At 44.2% G+C, this 20167-nt stretch overlaps 1 protein-coding gene across 1 annotated transcript; it reads left to right on the forward strand.

Moving 5' to 3' along the window:
• Positions 1-4065: 4065 nt before the first annotated feature.
• LOC130492922 (programmed cell death 1 ligand 2-like) lies at positions 4066-18618 on the forward strand. The gene is made up of 5 exons (XM_056866695.1): positions 4066-4132; positions 7240-7599; positions 8600-8887; positions 11599-11745; positions 18536-18618. The coding sequence occupies exons 1-5, from the start codon at positions 4066-4068 to the stop codon at positions 18616-18618; spliced, it is 945 nt and encodes a 314-aa protein (XP_056722673.1).
• The last annotated feature ends 1549 nt before the right edge of the window (positions 18619-20167 follow it).

The raw sequence follows: 20167 nt of genomic DNA on the forward strand, positions 1-20167 counted from the left end.
GCACAAGTGGGGATTTGAACCAGGGTTTCCCAAGTCCCAGTCTGACAACTTAACCACTACACCACGCTAGCTCTCAAAAAAAATTCTGGAGGCCTGCATGCAAACATGTGATTTCCTTTGTCACCCATTCTAAATTATGCTAACTCAGTATCTGGTAAATGCTTCAGGGGAATTTCCTTGTTCCAGGATGTGACACTGCATATATTCCTCCCCCTTCAAAGTAATGGCTCACAGTTGACAGTTCAAATTAGCCTTTCTCTCCATAAAAAGCAGAGAGCACAGAGTGATTGGCTACCTTCAGTCCTTCTCTTATCAGTGAACAACCCCTTTCTTCCTCTCCTGAGGGATAGAGCCTGTGGTATGGCGCTCCTGGTAGGAGGAGAGTTCTATACCGCATGCTTGATCCAATTGCTTGCTAAGGGACAAAATACAAGTTATGTTTGACATGTGCCCAATCTGATTCATAGTCAATCAGAGTAAGGACTAACTTTAAAAAACCTTCAAAAATATTTTCACGATCCTGTGACTCCCAACTACTGCAAGAAGGAAGGAAGAGATTCAGGTTTCCGTCCTGTACCATTTTGGTAGTTGAAATGGCTCCGGGTAGGGGGACTGTTTGCTCCTTCCTCTGGCTCCATGTGTCTGCTGGTGAAAACAGCATGGGAGGGAAGCATGAAGACCCTCCTTCCACCTCACAGTCTTCAGAGCCATAAGGGGTGACAAGCAAATTTTAAAATATTTTGAAAGATTTGTCCTCACTCTAATGTTTGACTACGAGTGTCCTCTTCTGATACATGTCAAACATAACATGTATTTTGGCCCTGAATAAGAAGTTAATATTATGCTCCTCTGGGGCTGGCAGGCATCACACTCTGTTGGATGAACGCTTTTTTGTCCCCAGTGTTTGTGAAAATCTATGGGTGACTTTTACTGCTTAGAGATTTTTTGACACAGCATTGGATTCTCCCTTTATGGAAGATAAAACATGCCAGCAGAGGCTGTTTCCACACAGGTTATTTGCCTTGGTTATTCACTGTTGGGAAGGATTTTCCCCCTGCTTCCCCACAGCATCATGGTGCATTAGTGCACCTCCTGGGGTTTCCCTGGCTTTTCTCCAATATTTCCCAAACCTGCTTTGCTGGGAATTTCTTTTAGAAAAAGCATTGGGGCTCAATTACATACACAGCAGTGCAATATATAGATTGACCTTGAGTGGTGACAAACCTGGTTTATCTAATAATTAAGGTGGGCAGAGCAATCTTGAAGAGGGGACAAAACATCTTTGGAGCTAGCGTGATCCCTGCACCGGTGTTAGTGCCACTTGTGCCGGCTAAAGTGGCACTAACGCCAGTGCATGGCCACTAGCACCAGCAAAGCCACCGCGGCAGTGTTTCCCCAGCACAAGGGCTCACACCGGCACCAAAGGGGATGTTTCCAGGGCAGGGATGACTTTAGTTAGCTCCTGGGAATGACCCCTTTTGCCGGCGCAAACTTGTGCTGGCAAAAAGGGAGGCCTAGCCCCGTGAAACTCCATGGAAGGGTTTCACGGGATTTTCTAAAATTACTTTTTCTGTTTCTGCCTCAGCACAGCAAGCTACTCGGGGCCGGGGCAGCTGCACCATCCCCAGGCCCATCCCACCCACTCCTTAGGATTGCTCTATTAATCAAGAGAAGCCTGACCAGGATAGCCCAGACTAGCCCAATCTTGTCAGATCTCAGAAGCTAAGCGGAGTTGGCCTTGGACAGTATTTGCATGAGAGACCACCAAGGAATACCAGGGTTGTGACCTGGAGGCAGGCAATGGTAAACCACCTCTGAATGTCTCTTGCCTTGTAAAGTCTACAGGGTCTCCGTAAGTCAAATGTGACTTGATGGCAAAGGGGGGGAAAATCAAGGAAAGATGTCCATATTCCTTCAAACCAATGGCTGTAGCTCAGTATTGCCACATCTGTGCTAATCAAAGAGGAAGTCCAGAGTACAACCCTTGACACTTTGAAATAACAGAGTTGAAAATACCCCTCTGTCCAGGGCCTTGTAGAGCTGATGTTAACCAGAGGTCAGTATTGAGCAAGAAGGATTAAAGATGTGCATTTGGGTATATCTAGCCCAAATATATCTTGGGGGGGATACTTCATCAGTACTTTTCAGTTATACTCAGGTATCTGGATGATGGATATCATTCAGGAACTAGGAAATGTGAATAAGGAACTGGGAATAGGGAACAAACTGGGAACCAACTTCAGCCTCCTATGATATTTGGGGTTCTTGGGAATACTCGAATACAGGCCCCAAATATTTCCAGAAATATTCAGGAATATATGGGACTACCTGGGACTGGTATTTTGAGGCCTGTTTCTTCCTCACTTGACAGATTTCTTGGGTAACAGGAGGGAGCAAGGCATCCCTCCCAGGCAAATGTGATCACATGTTAGGGGGAGCTGTAACTGTTTGTTCAATCACAATGATTCTCTCATACCCCTTAGCTTTCTGACCATGGGCAAATTGGATAAAAAACAGGCTCGACTCCATTTCATGGTAAGATTTTTTGGAGTGCTGCTGATGGTAAGCCTCTGGCTGCTCTGGTCTGTCTGTGCCTTGGATTAATTCTGCTGCCTGCCTGTCTGGGAGACCCTCATCTTGTTTTGAGCCAGAACAGGTTTACACTTTAGATTTTAAATTTTAAATTATTTCAAGTGTTCTTTTGTACTGCTAGGGGGGTTGTAGTGGGTCAGAGGTGCTGAATACAAACAACTTTTTATTGAAAGGTAAAAGTTTGCATCATTGAAAGCTCTGCTATTGTGTTTTTCTTTTAACACAAAATATGTGAGTGTATGAGTTGTTTTTTCTAAACTAAAACCTCAGTATTCAGGTTAAATTGCCGTATTGGCACTTGGCGATAAATAAGTGGGTTTGGGGTTGCAGTTTGGGCACTCGGTCTCTAAAAGGTTCGCCATCACTGGTATAGGTAGTAGACTGCAGAGAACGGAAACGTTTGGTACTCAAAACTCCTTCCTTCTCACTTTCTGAGGCCTTCCTTGGGGAAGTGATATGAGTCTGTGCGTGTTGCCAGGTGAGCCTGGCTGCCTTGGTACTGGCTTGCCAAGTAGGTTTAGCTTGGATTTTTTGGTTTGGCATTGATTCTGTTGGGCTTGCCACTTTGGCCCTGGCTTTTATTGGCTTCTGTGGTTTGACATTGTTTCTGTTGGACTTGCAACAGTGTCCCTTGCTTCAGTTGGTTTGGCTGGGTCTGGTTTAACGTTGGTTGTATTGGGTGTGACACATTGGTCTGTGGACCTGATGGGATTCTCTGGTTGATGTTGGTTTTGTTGGGCTTGTTGGTTCTGTTTGCATCAGGAAGCTTTTTGCCAGTGGTTGCTTGTTCTTAATGGGACAGAAGCTGGGCACCTGGGCTGAATCAGTATAGTCTTATGCTAACTACCAAAGATGGGAGTTGCTCAGTCCTGCATTTCCTGTAGTGCAAGGCCAGCTTACTACAAAGGTGGACTAAGAACCCTATCTTGGATGGTGGAAGTTAGCATGTAATTTACTGGTGGAAAATGTTATAAAAATATGCCACTTTTCTCCCTTGGTATATGTGACTCTTGTGGGGGTGACAAGGGGGTGTCCCTGAATTAGTGCCCAATATGTTCATTGTCCAAGATGGCATAGCTCTAGAACAACTGCTCTTGGAACCCAGCATACAGTGCACATCTCGAAGGCTTATCAGATACATATTCATGGAGCTGGGTGAGGGAAAGTTTTTTGGTTTTAGCTTTATCTCTATCATGCTTAAATTGTCAGAACCTTATGGATTAATTTTACACTGGATGAATTTTTTTTGCCACTGAATAGCATGTTATACAGTCCATGCCCTTAGGAATGCAATATTGAATTAAAATTGTACTTTAGGAGGAAACCGCCATTTACTTTCTGGCAAACCAGTTCTTATGATGAAGCCTTAGGTATTGTTGCTTTCATAAGCAACAACATTGCAAAGCACTTTGGCTTGTGTTGACCTGCTGATATATTTGAAAGTATTTATGAAGCTAACATTGTCTTTTAGATATGTCTAGGAAAATGTACAAGCTCCTGCCAGTTGTGTTACTTGATATCCAGCTTCATTTGATGACAGGTGAGAGCATTTTCTTGGATAGTTTTTCAACAGAAAATCTCCAGAGAGTGGTTCATTTCACTTGGACTTAGCCCAAGAGTTCAAAACAATCTAACAGGCTTGGATTGCTAACCCAAGTTTCTACATTCCAAGGTCAGGAAAAGTCCACCAAACCAGAAGACTTGCAGGAAATGTAAAAAAATTATTGAACTGTTGGAGGGGGGAGTAGACACAAGTCCCATTGCATTCAATGGATGATACATAAGAGCACATAGATGCTGTTGCTCAAATTCCATTTGTTTAAATGCTGCATCGCACAGCAAGAGACATTCCCAGTGGATTGTGCATTTTGGTTTGAAGCAATGCATGTGGTCTGACATATATCTATGTGAGTATAGCCCATACCCATGAAACTGGCCTTAGAACCCCAATGTGGACAAACTATCCCCTCCCGCCACAGCTTCTTACTACCCACAGAGGTGCTAGCTTGGATTTGAAGACTGGCAAAGGGACATTATAATATTCCTGGTACCTACAGTGGCTGGAGTATTAAGTTCCTGAGAAGTTTTTGGCTCCTGACACAGAGTGTTGCTGAAGGGGGAAGGGACTGTGGTGCCCTTACTGGAATGCATTAGGAGGGAGTAACAGAGACCCCAGGTCTGCAGCACCATGCAGATGCACAGCTATTGAATGGATAGCAGAACCAGCAAATGATGTTGTCACCCGTGCCAGTGCCATGATCAACTTACCATTTGCTGTGTGCCTGCACAGTGCTGTAGCTGATACTCAGCTCCTCTTTCACGGCTTCCTGGCACCCTCTGGTAAGGGCACCTTATCTCCTTCCCTCTTCAGTGTTGCTCAGTGGCAGGAGTCAGCTAAAAAAGACAGATGCTGGGGAGAATGATGAGCATGAGGGGACATAGCAGCAGATGTGGGCAGGGGAATATGAAAATCTATACCTTTCCCATCTGTACAGATACCAAACATGGTCCAATAAAATACATAAATAAATAAATAAAATTATTTGAGTACTATCTTTTCAAAAGTATTGTACCAAGGTATGTTTGGGAAAACCTGGAAGATGGATGATTGCAGGCTGATGACATCCAGAAACAAAACAAAACAAAAATAAAAACCACTGCAGGTTTGGGAGAGTGTCATGGAGCCAAAGGTCAGTGTGGAAGCAATTAAAGAATATTGGTTCTTGTAGGTTATCCGGGCTGTGTGACCGTGGTCTTGGTATTTTCTTTCCTGGCGTTTCGCCAGCTGCTGGAAAACGTCAGGAAAGAAAATACCAAGACCACGGTCACACATCCTGGATAACCTACAAGAACCAATGAACTCTGACCGTGAAAGCCTTCGACAATAATTAAAGAATAGCTACCAGTCCTGATCCAGTGGAGAATCCAAAACCTGTAGTGAAGCTCCAGTGTCTGGGTAGCTAGTAAATCCAAGAGGGAACGTAGAACCATATATTGGGTGCCAGACACAAGCATGCTTTGGGGAAGGATTCTGTCCTTGCTAGGCTTCGAAACAGCAGGAGGAGTGGAATTAATCCAGACTGGAGCATGTTGCGCCCAGATAACTCACAGAAGATAGACAAAATAAGGCAGAAAGTGGCAGGTTCTTTGGACAAATTCAAACAAGATAGTACTTAGTTGTAGGTGATGTTTTCAATATGTCCAGGCTTAGAGCAATGTGAAAGACTCTTTTGTGGGCAAAGACACACTAATATAATTACTGGGAGTTCCTGATTGTGGTCTGATCACTTCTCAGCACTAGTCTTCTGGGCAAGGCATTGGCTCGTATTTCCTCAAGCCTTTCCCTGGGATTTCTTGTTCTTTTCAAGTTAAAAAGGTAAAGGTAATCCCCTGTGCAAGCACAGGGTCATTCCTGACCCATGGGGTGACATCACATCCCGACGTTTACTAGGCAGACTATGTTTGCGGGGTGGTTTGCCAGTGCCTTCCCCAGTCTTCTCAAGTTAGCATGATTTAATTAGGTGCTGTTCCTTTATTCCCTTCTAGCTTTCCCTTTCACCCTCTGCAGGTTAGTGCATTCTTGCTCCATCTTGACTCAAGTCTAATCCAGAAGAGAAATAGGCATCAACACCAGAACAGGAAATTTCAGAGTATCTGCTGAAGTACACTAGGGCTTTGGGAAGCAACTTTTTAAAAATTATTATTATATTTTATTTTTTATTTCAATATATATGTAAACAGAAAGTAAAAATAGAAAATAATACAGAAAGATTCTGGGTGGAAATACAAATTTCGATAAAACTACCTCATACATACTATTATTCTATCCTACTTAGAGAGTATATTATGCCATATCTCTACCCTCTTAATATATGGTCTCTTTGTTTTCTACTTGCTAGCTTATTCTCTATACTGCTAATATTTTTAAACATTAACTTATTTTAATGTAATATCTAATGCTTTCTTCCTTTACACAAGCATATATCTGCCCAAACTAAATTTTGCTTATACAACATTACTAGGATCTGGTAGATCCAGGTTCAAATCCCCAGTCTGCCATGGAAACTTACTTGGTGGCTTTGGGCCAGCTACATGTTCTCAGCCTAATCTACCTCAAACAGTTGTGCGGATAAAATAGAGGTGAGGAGAGTGATATAAGCTGCTTTGAGCCCCCATTGCAGAAAACAGTAGGGTATACATGAAGTAAATATATATCACATTATCCAAACATGATGGGCAAATAAAAAGAGGTAGGTTGATTGGTGGGGTGGGAAGGCGAGTAAGAAGCAGGGGAATGTGAGAATATGGCATTGGCAGGAGGAAAGAAAAAAGGAAATAGTGTGGGATGAAGAAAGTGAGGGTGCTCCTTGCAAGTCCTTGTTGGTTCCCCACTACACAACTGGGCCAGGTGGCTGCCATTGAGCTATAGGTTTTTTTGGGAGGGGGTAAAAGCTGCAAGGGGGAGGGAAGGAGGGAAAGCTGAAGATAGAAAGATAGTTTGGCTGGTGTGTGGGAAAGAGAGAGGGAGGCAGGAAAGGGGGAGAGGCTATGGGAGCTTTCAGAGAAAGGAAAGAGAAAATAGTGGAGGAGGGGGGATGAGATGCCCCTCCCAGAAGTCCTTGCTAATGTTGTGCTTTTGTGCCTCAGCTTTATTCACAGTGGAAGTTCTTCAGCCTCAGTACTCTGTGGAGTATGGGAGCAATGTGACACTGAGATGCCACTTTCCAGTTGAGTCTCAGTTAAATTTTAAAATGTTAAGCATCTTGTGGAAAAGAATATTGCCAAATCAAGAAGAAAAAGAAATCTACAAGCTCCACAAGGGACAGGAAAACCTCACGCTACAAGACCCAGACTATAGAGGGAGAGTCACCCTACTGCATGAAGAATTACAAATGGGATGTTCTGCGCTCATTATCACCAAAGTAAAGATCACAGATGCAGGCTCTTTCCTTTGTGTCATTAACTATGGAGAGGCTGATTACAAGTACATTACTTTGGAAGTAAAAGGTTGGTGGACACATACTTTGAATTCCATTTCTCCACTTGGCATAACAGAACAACATGGGTCACAACAGGAGCATGAAATCAGCTTCCTAGACACAACATCAAACCCATTGACCCTCAAGAACTTGGACTAACTTCTCAGATATATTGTGGGAAACATGTACATGTGCTATTTTTATTTCAGTGACTCAGATCTTTTCTAGGAAACTAAGTATGATGTGATATGGGAAACCTACACAATTACCTCACTTTGACTTAGGCAGATGGCCCATGCTTTTCCCCACCATGGTTCCTCCTTCTACCATGCAGACAGCCATGGTGGCAAAACTACGTAAAGATTCTGATTATTAATAATGCTGCCTACTTGCAATAGTGCAATCAGGTCTTTTTAAAATGAAAGCTTCATTTGAGAACACAGATGCTTTAAATTAAGGTTATAGTTGCTTCACCTTGTGTTTAGAAGTGTTCCCGCACACACACACACACACATTTCAGAACACATGTATTATTCCTCAGAAGTACCCTATATTATGAGGTATAAAAAGCTCTTAAAATACCCTGGTGCTTTTAAAATTTTTGCAACATTCTCAAGAATGACCTTTTTTGCCTAGCAACTGGTCTTGTTAAAGCTCTACCTCATGCTGTGAGCTTACTTACCATGGTGATGAACATGTACAGTTCAATGCCTTGCATTGAATCAGATTGCTGCTCATTCTGCTAGCACACTATTTTTTTCCCTTTGACTGGCAGCAGCTTTTAAGGCAGAGAAATGCCTTTCCCATCACCTATCTGGGATGTTTTTTAACTAGGGGTGCCAGGGATTGAATTGGGGGCCTCGTGTTACCACTCAGCTATGATTGTGGATAAAAGCATTCAAGACACCACATGATAATTTCTTTAAATATTGATAGTACGAATTACACCACAGAAGGTAAAATGAAATTGTGTCCCAAAAATAGTGCAAAATTTTCTAAGGTTGTTGTGCTCTACTTCTTCTCCTCAGCACCATATAAGAGAATAAACATCCAGAAAATAAAAGATCCTGAAGAAGAGGGCCTGATTTTAATTTGTCAGTCAGAAGGGTATCCCCTGGCTGAAGTATCCTGGCATGATGGGAGGAATCCTAATACCAGCATGATTGCAAACACTACTTTTGAGCTGACTGATGGACTGTTCAATGTGACCAGTACCCTACGAGTCAAACAAAGCATTAGTGGAAACTACACCTGTGTGTTCTGGAATAAAAAACTGAATGAAAAAACTTCAGCATATGTATCAGCGTTTCAGTTAGGTAAAAATTCAGCTGTGATTTCACATAATTGTTTGCATTTGCTTATGTAGGAGTTTGACACACATACATTCAGGGATATTCATATTCTAAGGAAACAAATGAACTGCATTTATATGATGGAATGTTCACAACCATTCTAAGGAGAAGCACAGAAGGTGGGTGGTAATCTTACTCTGCCTTGTAAGGCAGGCATGATGAGTTATGACCCTGGCCAAACTCAGCAGTCATTTTGCTTCACTCAGATTGACAAAACAAATACAGGTCTTTTTTGCAACCTTCAACTATTAGCATGGATTTAATTGTAGATTTTGGATTCAAGGAAATCACAGAGTTTGTTCTATAACAGTAAAAGTCTATTCCTCATGTTTTATTTATTTAAAACATTTTTCTAGACAATGCTTTTAAAATGAGTGGACACTTAAGCCCTTAAAACTGGACCTAACATCCGCAAAGGTTTCTGTGTACTGTGTGGATCCCTCCTTGTCTCCTTTTATGGCTCATAATTACCAGTTCTGCTCTCGGGACATCTCCTTCAAATTTCCTAGACCTTTATCATAATCCAGGTGTCTCCATTGTGTGTCCATGGGCACCATGGTGTTCGCCAACACACCTTTTCTGTCACCCAACAAAGGTTTTTAGAAAATAGTTGTGGCCAGGTGGGGCTTTTGTCCAGCAACTGGATTTTAACTGGTCACTGGAAATTTTCTTGGCTGTGCAGATTTTTAAAAATGTTGCTTTGGCAGCAGCTGCCACCACAACACAAGGCTCTTCACTGTGTGATTGAAGGCAAACAGGAGGCAGCCATTTTGTGGCTGGCTTTGCCTCCTCCATAGGGTTGCCACTCTCCAGTTGGTGGCTGGACATCTCCCACTATTACATCTGATCTCCAGGTGACAGAGATCAGTTCACCTGGAGAAAATGGCCACTTTGGAAGGTGCACTCTATGGCCTTTTATGCAGGGACATTTTCCTGCAGTCACCCCTGCCAACTGCTTCAGGGCTTCCTTTTGATTATGCATGCCTTTTACGCCCATCAGAGGTCGCCTTGCTCTCCCCACACATTTTGCCTGCATTTTCTATATGCTGTTTTAGCCACAATCTGGAAAATGCGGGCAAAACGTGCGGGGAGAGCAAGGCATCCTCTGACAGTTGGATAAGGCATGCATAATCAAAAGAAAGTTCAAAGCAGTCGGTGGGGGTGACCGCAGGAAAACATCCCAGCATAAAAAGCCTCTGGCATTATACCGCTTTGAAGTCCCTCCCCTCCCCAAACCCTGCCCTCCTCAAGCTCCACCTCCAAAATCTCCAGATATTTCCCAACCCAGAACTGGCAATCCTACTCCTGTGCCAGACATTTTTAGCCTGCATTCACCATGCTGTGTCAGAATTCCAAAGTTGCCCACAGGCTCAGAAAGGTTGGTACTAATCCATACTTGAGTATTTGTAATTCTGCAAACCTCTGACGATCAGTCTACTCCCTGAAATATTATCTTCAGCACTGATAAGCACAAAATACTGCTGTTTTACCTGCCATGATGTATTAGCAAAGATGGATTTATAGAACTGGACTGAAGAGAATACAAAGAGTAAACATTTTCACACTTTTCTTTTTCTTTTTCTTTTTTTATTTTATATTTACAAAAATACAAATACAAACACTGCACACTACATTAAAAACACTTTATATACAACATTCCAAACCTTCTAAAATGTGCCATATGACAAACCACTTTCTACAATAGTTAACCACTTATTAATAGTATCTATACTAAAAATCCGTCTTCGAATTGCTCCGATATCCTTTCATTATATTATACCACTTAATAGTTTTTAATTCATTTATACCATACTTATTATTGTACCCCTTAAAGCCTAGTCTACAGTTTTCTTTAACAGTTTTCTTTATTTGTTTGTTTGTTTTTCAAATTTGTAGCCCTCCCTCCCTAGCCAAAGCCAGCTCAGGGTGGGTAATATCATTTATAACCATACCACAACATGGCAAACAACTAGAGCAGGGCCTCCAACTCTGTTTAGCTTATGGACATTTTTTGGTATTTTGAGGACATGTAGTGAGCACTACCATAAAATGACTGCCTTGGCAGGTAGGACCAATCACAAAAGGTCTGTTTTGTGTGTGTGATTTTATGGGGGGGTCCAAGCCAAGCATCCTCCTATGTCTGAATGGATGATCCCTGCAGACTCAAAGGTGATGCCTAGTAGGGTCTTCTGAAGCACCTCATATTCCACTAAGGTGAAGGAAAGCCAAGATTGGCGATCTGCTTTGGGAAAGAAACAGTTGGGTACCAGGAAACACATTGGCAGGTGACAGGGTGCCCACAGATGCCATGTTGGGGATCCCTGAACTAGAATCATGCAAAGCCACTGTGATGCAGACTAGGGGTAATGGTAACTAAGAACTTTGTTTATATAGATTTTTTATCATAGCTTTGGGATTTGCTGGTGTCAAGCATTGATAGGAGTGGGCCAAATATCAGTGCACATAGAGTTTTGGCTGTACTATTGCCTTCACGTAACCTCTTGCACTCTTGCTAGCAATAGCTCACTGTCAGCATATAGAACAGCATACAGGACAGCTGCCACAGCAATGATCATGGAAATGGGCTTTTATCCCAAATTGATTAAATCAAGCTGTTTTGGTATAATTGGGCAAGTTATATGTAAAAGTAATAAATCAGATTTTATTGTTTACAGATTATGTGGACGAATCAGCTTCTGGGCATCAAAAAATATTTCTCATTTCATTTATTCCAATTTGTTTGGTGGTGTTATCTTTTCTACCGGTGTTTGTCTTTAAAGTTGCAAGGAGAAAAGCATCCACAAATCTGTGCATCCAAAAAGGTAAGAAACTACGTATTTGGTTCTCTCCTATCCTGTTTTGCCAACCAACCATCATTTGATTTCTCAAAGCAGCTATCTGCTCTCAATATCTTTGTTAGGTGGCTGTGGTTCACATATTGAATGACAGATATTTCACACATGATTTATTTACCTAACATAAGGCACCATTGCTCAGGCTGGTCTTACTCATAGTAAATTAGAAGTTGGTGTATCTTCCTATATCAACTTCCCACCCACTAAGATCTTCAGACGAAGTCATGCTCTACGTACTGTTAGTCATTTTGTAAGGTCTACCAGGTAACAGACCAAACTTTCTCAGTGATGGCCCAAATAGTAAGGTACTCTCCAAAGCCCTCCTATGTCCTTTGTTTGAGTCTTTAGAAGGCAATGCAAATCTTTCTTATTCAAAAACATTCTCTAATGTTCTGCAAAATCCCCATGTGCTATATGAGCTCAACTAGCAACTTTCTGCATGCAGCTAAAATGTCAATAGCTAAAAACTGGAAAAGTAGTAACTTATGTAGGAAGAATGACTTAACCAAATGAGGTAATTGAGAAATTAACCATAAACACAGCTAGGAGGAGAATGGATTATTGGGGGAAATGTATACAATTTTGAAAGAGGCCAACCCATACACACACACACACACATTGGCATTATTATAAATTCAGTGGCTTTGTAAATTATGTTTATGTGACAAATTTTAAGATTTTACACTGTTGATGATAACTATGATTAAATTTCAAGATGGGGAAAAATAGGACAAAATGAGCATGATGGGTTAGACCCAAGGACCCTTCTTCTAAGAAAGGAATCTTCCTGTATGGAAGGACAATGCCCCACTTAGAAGAAGAGAGTCCCAACACATTACAATGTTTTTTGTAAAAAAAAAAGTCAAAAATGGGGGTCATCTTATACACAGATGGTGAATGCGCGACCACACCCCTCCACACCGCGGCAGCTCCTGCGGAGGGCCAACTTACTGGCAGGCCTGGCAGGGGGGCAGGGCAGCAGGAGCCCGACCCAAAAGCCCAAAGCGAGCCCCTGTGCGGGTGGAGAGGCCGGTGGGGACGCAGTGGGTCAGCAAGGAGTCTGCGGTGGCCCGCAGCATGGCAGAAGCAGCGGTTGCAAGCGGCACCACCGGAGCCGCAGCTGTGGCCAGACAAACCCCCGCGGCCAGGCAGAAGAAGCACAATGGGAAAGGCCAATGGGGGTGGCCACACCTGGCCCTCTGGCTTCTTGCTCGGGCAGAAGGGCGGGTGGAACAGGCTGCAGCAGCCCAAGACAGGGTGGGGAGGAACAGGGAAGGGGAGAAGGCTGGCCATGTGGGAAATGGCCCCGGCTTTGTAAGCTCAGGTGGGGCAGGGTTGGGGAGGGGAAGGGACTTCCCCTACATAAAGGCAGCACAAGCCCAGGCCAGGGAGGAAGCGGCAGTCTCGGATAGCCCTGGCAGTGAGAGCTAGCAAACTAGTGAGAGAGTCCAAGCAGGACGGGCTGAGACTGTGGAGAGGAGGGTCCAGAATTGTACAAACTGGCTGCTGTTTGCAGTGATCCAGAAAGGGGGAAAGGAACAGAAATATGTGGACCAGACTGTTCTGTTTGATGTTTAAAATATTGATTTTGGGTTAATTTTGGGTTAAAAAAAATAGGGGTCGTCTTATACATGGGGTCGTCTTATACACGGAAAATACGGTACACACACACACACACACATATAGCTTTTCCTCTAAATTATATCTACATTTTGTTTTTGTTTTTGATAATCTAATAGATCTAATACAAATCTAATAAAAATGAATAATAAAAAATCTTTCTAATGATGGAATTTGATGTTGGATATTACTGTATAACTTATTACTGAATGTATTCAATTAAAATACTTCGTATTTTGAGATCCCTGTACTGTAATTTGCCTGAGTTCACTTTTTTGAGAAAAGCATGCTAGGAGTTAGTCATGAGTAATTTTTGTCAGTGGCAAGCTACAGAGAATCTTTTAATGAGTATAATGTAAAACTAGAATAGAAATAGGATTGTGTGCAATGAATGATTCAAGGATTTTACAGCTAAATGGGAAAAATGCTGTGTGTTACAGCTGAATTTAGTTGCATCCAACTGAATCAAGTTTTTTGTGACTAATGTGAGTTCCATTACTTTCAGATGGATTTTGTCATAATTAACTTTAACTGGAAGAGCGTTGTACTGTTTGGAAAATAAACTACAAAACTTGGTTGTTTCTAAAAAGCTGCTACAGGGCAATACCAAATGTCAATTCCAGCAGCAAATAGAAGACCAACAGAAAGTGTGTAGTGGTTAAGAATGGTGGTTTGGAGCAGTGGACTCTAATCTGGAGAACTGGATTTGATTCCCCACTCCTCCACTTGAGTGGCAGACACTAATCTGGTGAGCTGGGTTGGTTTCCCCACTCCTACACATGAAGCCAGCTGGATAACCTTGGGCTAGTCACAGCTTTCTGAGAGCTCAGTCATCCCCACCTACCTCACAGGGTGTCTGTTGTGGGGAAGGGAAGGTGATTGTAAGCCGGTTTGATTCTTCCTTTTATATATATATTTATATCTATCTATCTATCTATCTATCTATTATATATATATCCTTTTAAATTTTGATCTTAGTGTGACATTGTTCAGGGCCGAATTAGCCATATGAACAATATCATTAAAGTGTGAAAAATAAAAAAATATTTCAAAAGAGAGAGAGAGAGAGAGGCAGAGCAGCCCATTGGCATAGCATTGTCTTCATACCAAAAACCATTAAGTGTAAAGCCTAAGACAATGGTCTTTCAGGTTCACCAGCATTAGCCAAAAGGCAGACTAGATGTCACTTTTGTCCATAAGTACACCTGCCCCACATGCCCAAATTATGTCTACAGCCCGATCAAAGGATGCATAGCGCACAGTTCAGAATCCGTGGGAATGGTGTTGTTAACAGAGGCCCCCCCATGGGTAAGATAGATGATGTATTAATCTATATTTACCTGGGGACTTCTTCGGGACAACACCTATGGGGGGTACCCTAAGGTTAGGGAGCAGGGAAGAAGGGAATGGACTAGCAACCCTTTCAGGTGCACACTACTTCTCTACCTTTGCTGTTATTATTTCTGGCAAGTCACGCACAGACTGTAAATTGGCAGACTCAAAGGGGAGGCGTGGACCTATAAAAGGAATCCAAAAACTCAAGGAAAACCCATCCCAAAGGAATTTTGCTGCCGCGTGGTCAGGGTAAATCTCTAGCAAGCAAGCCAGCTGGTTAAGCCTATACTCAACTGGGGTCTTCTTTGGGCCGGATTGGGGTAAGGCCTAGTGTAAGACCATTGGAGACAGGTGGGTTGATACTTTCCTGCTCCTGTGGCAGTACTTGAGGCAGAGCTTGGTCCGCCTTCCTTCCTGTTACCATTGGGAAGAAGGTGCCTGGCTCAAAAGGTGGCCAGCAGCCCTTTTGAGGCAGCCACCTTCTTCCCAGGAAGGAGGGCGGACAAGATGGCCTAGGATGGGGGCCAAAACAACTGTCACAGTTGTGCTTATACTTGCAGCAAGCACGCTGGCATCTGCCCTGGTTATATTCCCAACACACTCTCTGGTTAGACTCATTCCTGAAGGTGCCCCTGCTAGGCTTAGCAGCATCAAACTTGCCCCTTACTCAAGTACCCATGTATAAAAGCCAGAGCTTGTTGTCAAGTAGATCCCAAAGTGTGTGCTCGCTAGGGCCTCATCGTAGTCCATGGCAGCATCACCCCCGGCTATTTCTCTGGCCCGCAACACATTACACATGTGATTGCTCAAATGCCAGCCCCTTTCTGTGTAAGCAGCCTGAACAACCCCCATGAACACGCCATAAAACTGCACTTGGCCACGGCACCCTTGACCCCTTTTCTACTTGGGGCCATCCCACTCTTACCATCATCGGAATCGGGTTTTAAAAGAGTAATAATGTCAACATAATAGCCATCAAGGATGTGCTCCCGCACCTTTCTGGCCAAATGTATCCCTTGTGGGTCCTCAGCATCAAAATAAGTCGGAGGCTTAATGCCAGAGGTGGCCTCCTGCCCTGATTGCAAAACTGCCCCGGGCTGCTGCCATCCATTACTGCTTAGAAGTGTGCACAGATTCCTCAACAGAGGAAGACTCACCTGTCGACAACTCGCTGCTGGATTGATGCCATCTACGATGTGACCACTTACTCTTCACAGAAGCCTTTCATTTTAGTGGTGCCTCACGGATGGAAACTGCCAAACTCCCAGACGGTCTGGGTGATGACTCGTGACCTTGCTCAGTGGCCCAGACCCTCCTGCCCCTAACTCTCACGGAAGGGCCCTCCTGTGGGTCAGCATTGGGAAGTGTGGAGGCACTTGGTAACAGCCTCTAAGTTTTCAACCCTCTCACTTAGCTACTTGAGAACTTTAGCGATGCTCTGAAAGGCTACATCAGTGTGGGACCTGCACCCGGTGGCCCTTAAGGGTTCCCTTTGAGTAGAAGGGGCCCCACGCCCTGCTCTACCTGGTGTGTCCTTGGGGGCTTGACTTGGTGGAACCCTTGCATCAGGCCTAGCTCTCTTATTTGGGGGAGGTGACTTTCCCTTTTTACCCGCAGAAGCGGATGGGGCCACTCACCTGTTAGGAGCCTTGCCTTGTTTTGGAGGCATTGTTCAATAAATAGACACCACACACAGAACTTGTGCAAGATAAAGGAGCGGAACACTGTCCAATCAGTTATAACTCTGCTCTATCACGCTTCCTCTTATGAAGGTTTTTTATTATTATTTAAATTATCAGTTAATTAAATTATATATTTTATATTCTCATCTAAACCAATCAATTCATTTGGGTTAGGCAGAAATTATTCCTTGGTCTAATCAAATTTACTCTTCCAAAACAGGCCCACAGTAAAAAGCTGCCAAAACAGCGTGTTTTCAAACATGCTAAAACAAATAAAATTACAAAAAACACAACTCCCCTGGTCAGCGCAATGCAAGCAAGCAATAGGGACGGGAGTACTGGGGCCTCTCGCAGCCCGATGGGACAACTCGCATGCAAGGGGTGATGTTCCAAAGCCACCAATCACACCGCTCATTGCCTTGCCGCTTTGGGACTTTGGAATCCTGGTTGCCCTTCGATGTGCTGGCAACAAGGCTGTTCTGCAGTTCTGCGTGGCCTTAAATAGGCCCTGGGTGTGTGGGCACACTATCACCTTAGAGAAGCGGCAATTACCCACCCCCCAGCCAGCTATAGGCTGCCTAAAGGGGAAAGGGCAGGAAGGACACAGCAGCCCATCCATGCAGCCAGCAGGGCAGAGGAGCCCAAAAACACGTGTCAGGCAAGCTCCAGTTTGGACTTCTAAGCAAAATCACATCTCTCTGATTGCCCTGCAAGTAACATAATTTGAATATACTTGTGAGGAGCCAGCCCTGGAGGAGCCCCATCCAGGCCCTCCATTGTCCTCTGCCTGCTCGCCACCGGCACTTCTTCAGCCTCAGAACCTGAGGCCCAAGGAGGTCTCTGGCCCCCTGGTCCCAGTGACTGCTTGGTTGCCCATAGCTGAGGCCTTCCAGCAGTCCCACCTCCTCCCCAGCCTCCACGCCTTACTGGCTTTTATGGGGGAAGCCCCATGCCTGGCTGTGCCCCTTCCACCTGAGTCCCCCTCCCCAAAGTCCATAAAAGGACGCATCTCCTCCCCGGTGTCTTTTGAAGAGCTTCCAGGTTCCGCTGAGCCTACCTGCAGCTCAGCTCTTAGGTGGTCTCACTGCCTGCACTCCTGGTTGGCCCCGGCCCCATCGGAAAGGCTCCTGTGCTGCTGGCATGGCCTTGGTGTTGCCGGGCCCATAATCCCCATTGCCCAGGCTCCGGGGCCTCTCCCAGGGTGGCTCCCAGGTCCCGGCCCTTCCAGTGGTTGCGGCTGCCCCGGCGTTGGCGGCGGATGGGGCGTTGATGGCACAGTGTCTGGCCGCCCTTCCAGGCCCCACTCTTCTTTGGCCTTGTCCCCTCGGCCTTGGGTGACTGTGGATGGGGGAGTAAGTTCCGAGAACACCACTGGCGGCCGCATCTCAGGACAATACTTTTTGGTTAATTTTTGAACAGAGGTTGAATCCCTAGTTACATCAATGTAGCAGTTCATAGAAACCATTTTATTGGCTCCCCCACCCACTGGAGCTCTCTGCCTCCCTCAACCCCCAAGTGCTTTTTCGGAGGATCAAGGGCCCAGAATGGGATGCTGTGTAGCATGGGGAGGCAGCTACAGCATGGAGGAGGATTCTGCAGGAATCACAAAAGTAACCTCTGTTAGCACAATGTTATGCCACTCACTGGGTAACCAGGATTGTTCCAGCTAAGTTAAACCACTGGATTCTATCTAGAAGTATTGTATCATCACCAGTGGCATCCTAAGCAGAGTTAGGGGCTTTTTAAGTTCAGTGAAGTCAATGGTATTAAAAGGGTAAGTCTGCTTAGGATGGCACTATAAATGCTGAATTATATTTTGGTGTGTATGTGTGTGTGTATACACAGTTATTAATTGATTGTTGCTTCTGAAACTTGCAATGTTGTTTTCATCCTGAACTCATCCTGGCTCCTTCTGAAGGGGGAAAAGATTGAATGCAGTTTGGGGGCAAAGCTGGAAAACTGTATGCAAATATGTGGCTGTGTGTGTGTGTGTAAAGTGCTGTCAAGTCGCAGCTGACTTATGGCGACCCCTTTTGGGGTTTTCATGGCAAGAGACTAACAGAGGTGGTTTGCCAGTGCCTTCCTAAACATGTGTAATTCTCATCTTCTTTCACTTTTAGGTAACTGTAGGAAAGTTTCCCACAAGTCAAGGGTAAATGAAGCAGAAGTCAGTTTGGAAATTACTAGCAGTCCTTTAATTTGATCAGTTGGGATTCTCCATGTTAATTTCTGAATCTGAAGGGTAATCCAAATCGGCAAGAGTTGCACAATGAAGAAAATACTTAGTTCATGGAGACACTCTGGCATCTGCATCACATTCATCCCATGAGATAAGAGCTTAACAAGGAATGTCCCTTGTTTTTCCACCACTACTCTGAGGAGATTTGGATCATACCAATTGAGGAACTCAAACAAACATGTGATGTTGTTTTCAATTCTGCACTTTCCATATTTCCCTTTTTGGGGGGAAATCAGGACATTGTAGCACTTGAAAGGTAAATTGTGCTTCTGTTTTTTGTCAGTATTATTGCTCAGCAGTTTAAAGGGTTATTTGAGTAAGTTTTAAATATTCTGTGATCATACTGTGTGTCTGAAATTTTGGTAACTAGACTTTTGTGTTTGTATTTGCTATTTATGCCTATTTATTAAAGAGATGACATTATAAGAAGTGAATTAATATGGTTGTCAAAATGGCATCTTTCCTACTTTGCTACTTGTGACTGGAGAAAAACTGAACCTCTTTTGTGTGCTCATGTCTTCACTCAGCGACAGAGGCGGGTGGCCTTAGGAAAACTGCTCTCTGTTAACCTCAGTCTACCGCAGTGGTTCCCAACCTTTTTTTTACCAGGGACCACTAGGACTTTTTGTTCGGTGCAGGGACCCCAAGGTTCAAAATAAAAATTCAGAGAATTTGAAAAATAAACTTTAATCATAACTGTTAGTTAAACATTAAACTTAGAATACTATTTGAATATATTTGTTATAATAGAGAACCTTTAATTGAAAATCAATGTGATTTTTGAGCTTGCATCCTTTTTACAAGCTGGGCAATTCTGGGGCTAATACTGTTGCTCAGAGCTACACGGGCTACTTTCATTAATATGAAAATGCATTTCTTCTTTTTAAGCTGCAAGATTTTTTGGATACTTGATGCCTCTCGTTTGTATCCACCGCATACCAGGTTTTTACAACATTAACACCTTTTACCACACAACTGGAAAAAGGGTTTCCGCAACCTTTTAATGTATTTTTTTGTTTTGTTTTATGAGCGGCTGCAACCAACGCCGCCCTTCGATTAAATTTTTTTTAAAGAGTCTTTTCTTATTGTCTGCCATAAACACGATTCCCAAGTACAAATCCTGACCGGGGGAGGGGGGAGATATGCATGCCCTACCATGCAAAAGTTCGAAACAGAGGAGCAGAGAAAGGCTCCCAGGAGGAGGAGGAGAAGGGGAGAGGTGGTGCTCCCGCCCCGGGAGACCGACGCGGACTGGTGCCGCAGAAAGCAACGCCGCACTCACAGTGCCTCCCACCGAAAGGAGCCCGGGAGCTGGGTAGGACCTGGGGGTGCATTTTTGCTCTGATGGGGCCGCCGCCCTCCCCCTTCGCCCCCTGCCCCGCTCAACAGCGGCGGGTCGCTCGCCAGAGCCCCCGGACGCCCAGAAGCCACTCACCATGAGCGCCCGGGTCGCCGCCACCTGCATGCTGCTCGCCGCCGACCCGCCAATTGGGCATCGGACTCCGCCACTGTC

The sequence above is a fragment of the Euleptes europaea genome, unplaced genomic scaffold (assembly GCF_029931775.1).
Source record: "Euleptes europaea isolate rEulEur1 unplaced genomic scaffold, rEulEur1.hap1 H_2, whole genome shotgun sequence".
Classification (NCBI taxonomy): Eukaryota; Metazoa; Chordata; class Lepidosauria; order Squamata; family Sphaerodactylidae; genus Euleptes; species Euleptes europaea.

Coding starts and splice junctions, on each gene's coding strand:
- LOC130492922 (XM_056866695.1), top strand. CDS start 4,066: ATGTCTAGGAAAATGTACAAGCTCCTGCCAGTTGTGTTACTTGATATC. Junction 4,133..7,239: donor CCAGCTTCATTTGATGACAG/GTGAGAGCATTT, acceptor TTTGTGCCTCAG/CTTTATTCACAGTGGAAGTT. Junction 8,888..11,598: donor TGTATCAGCGTTTCAGTTAG/GTAAAAATTCAG, acceptor TATTGTTTACAG/ATTATGTGGACGAATCAGCT.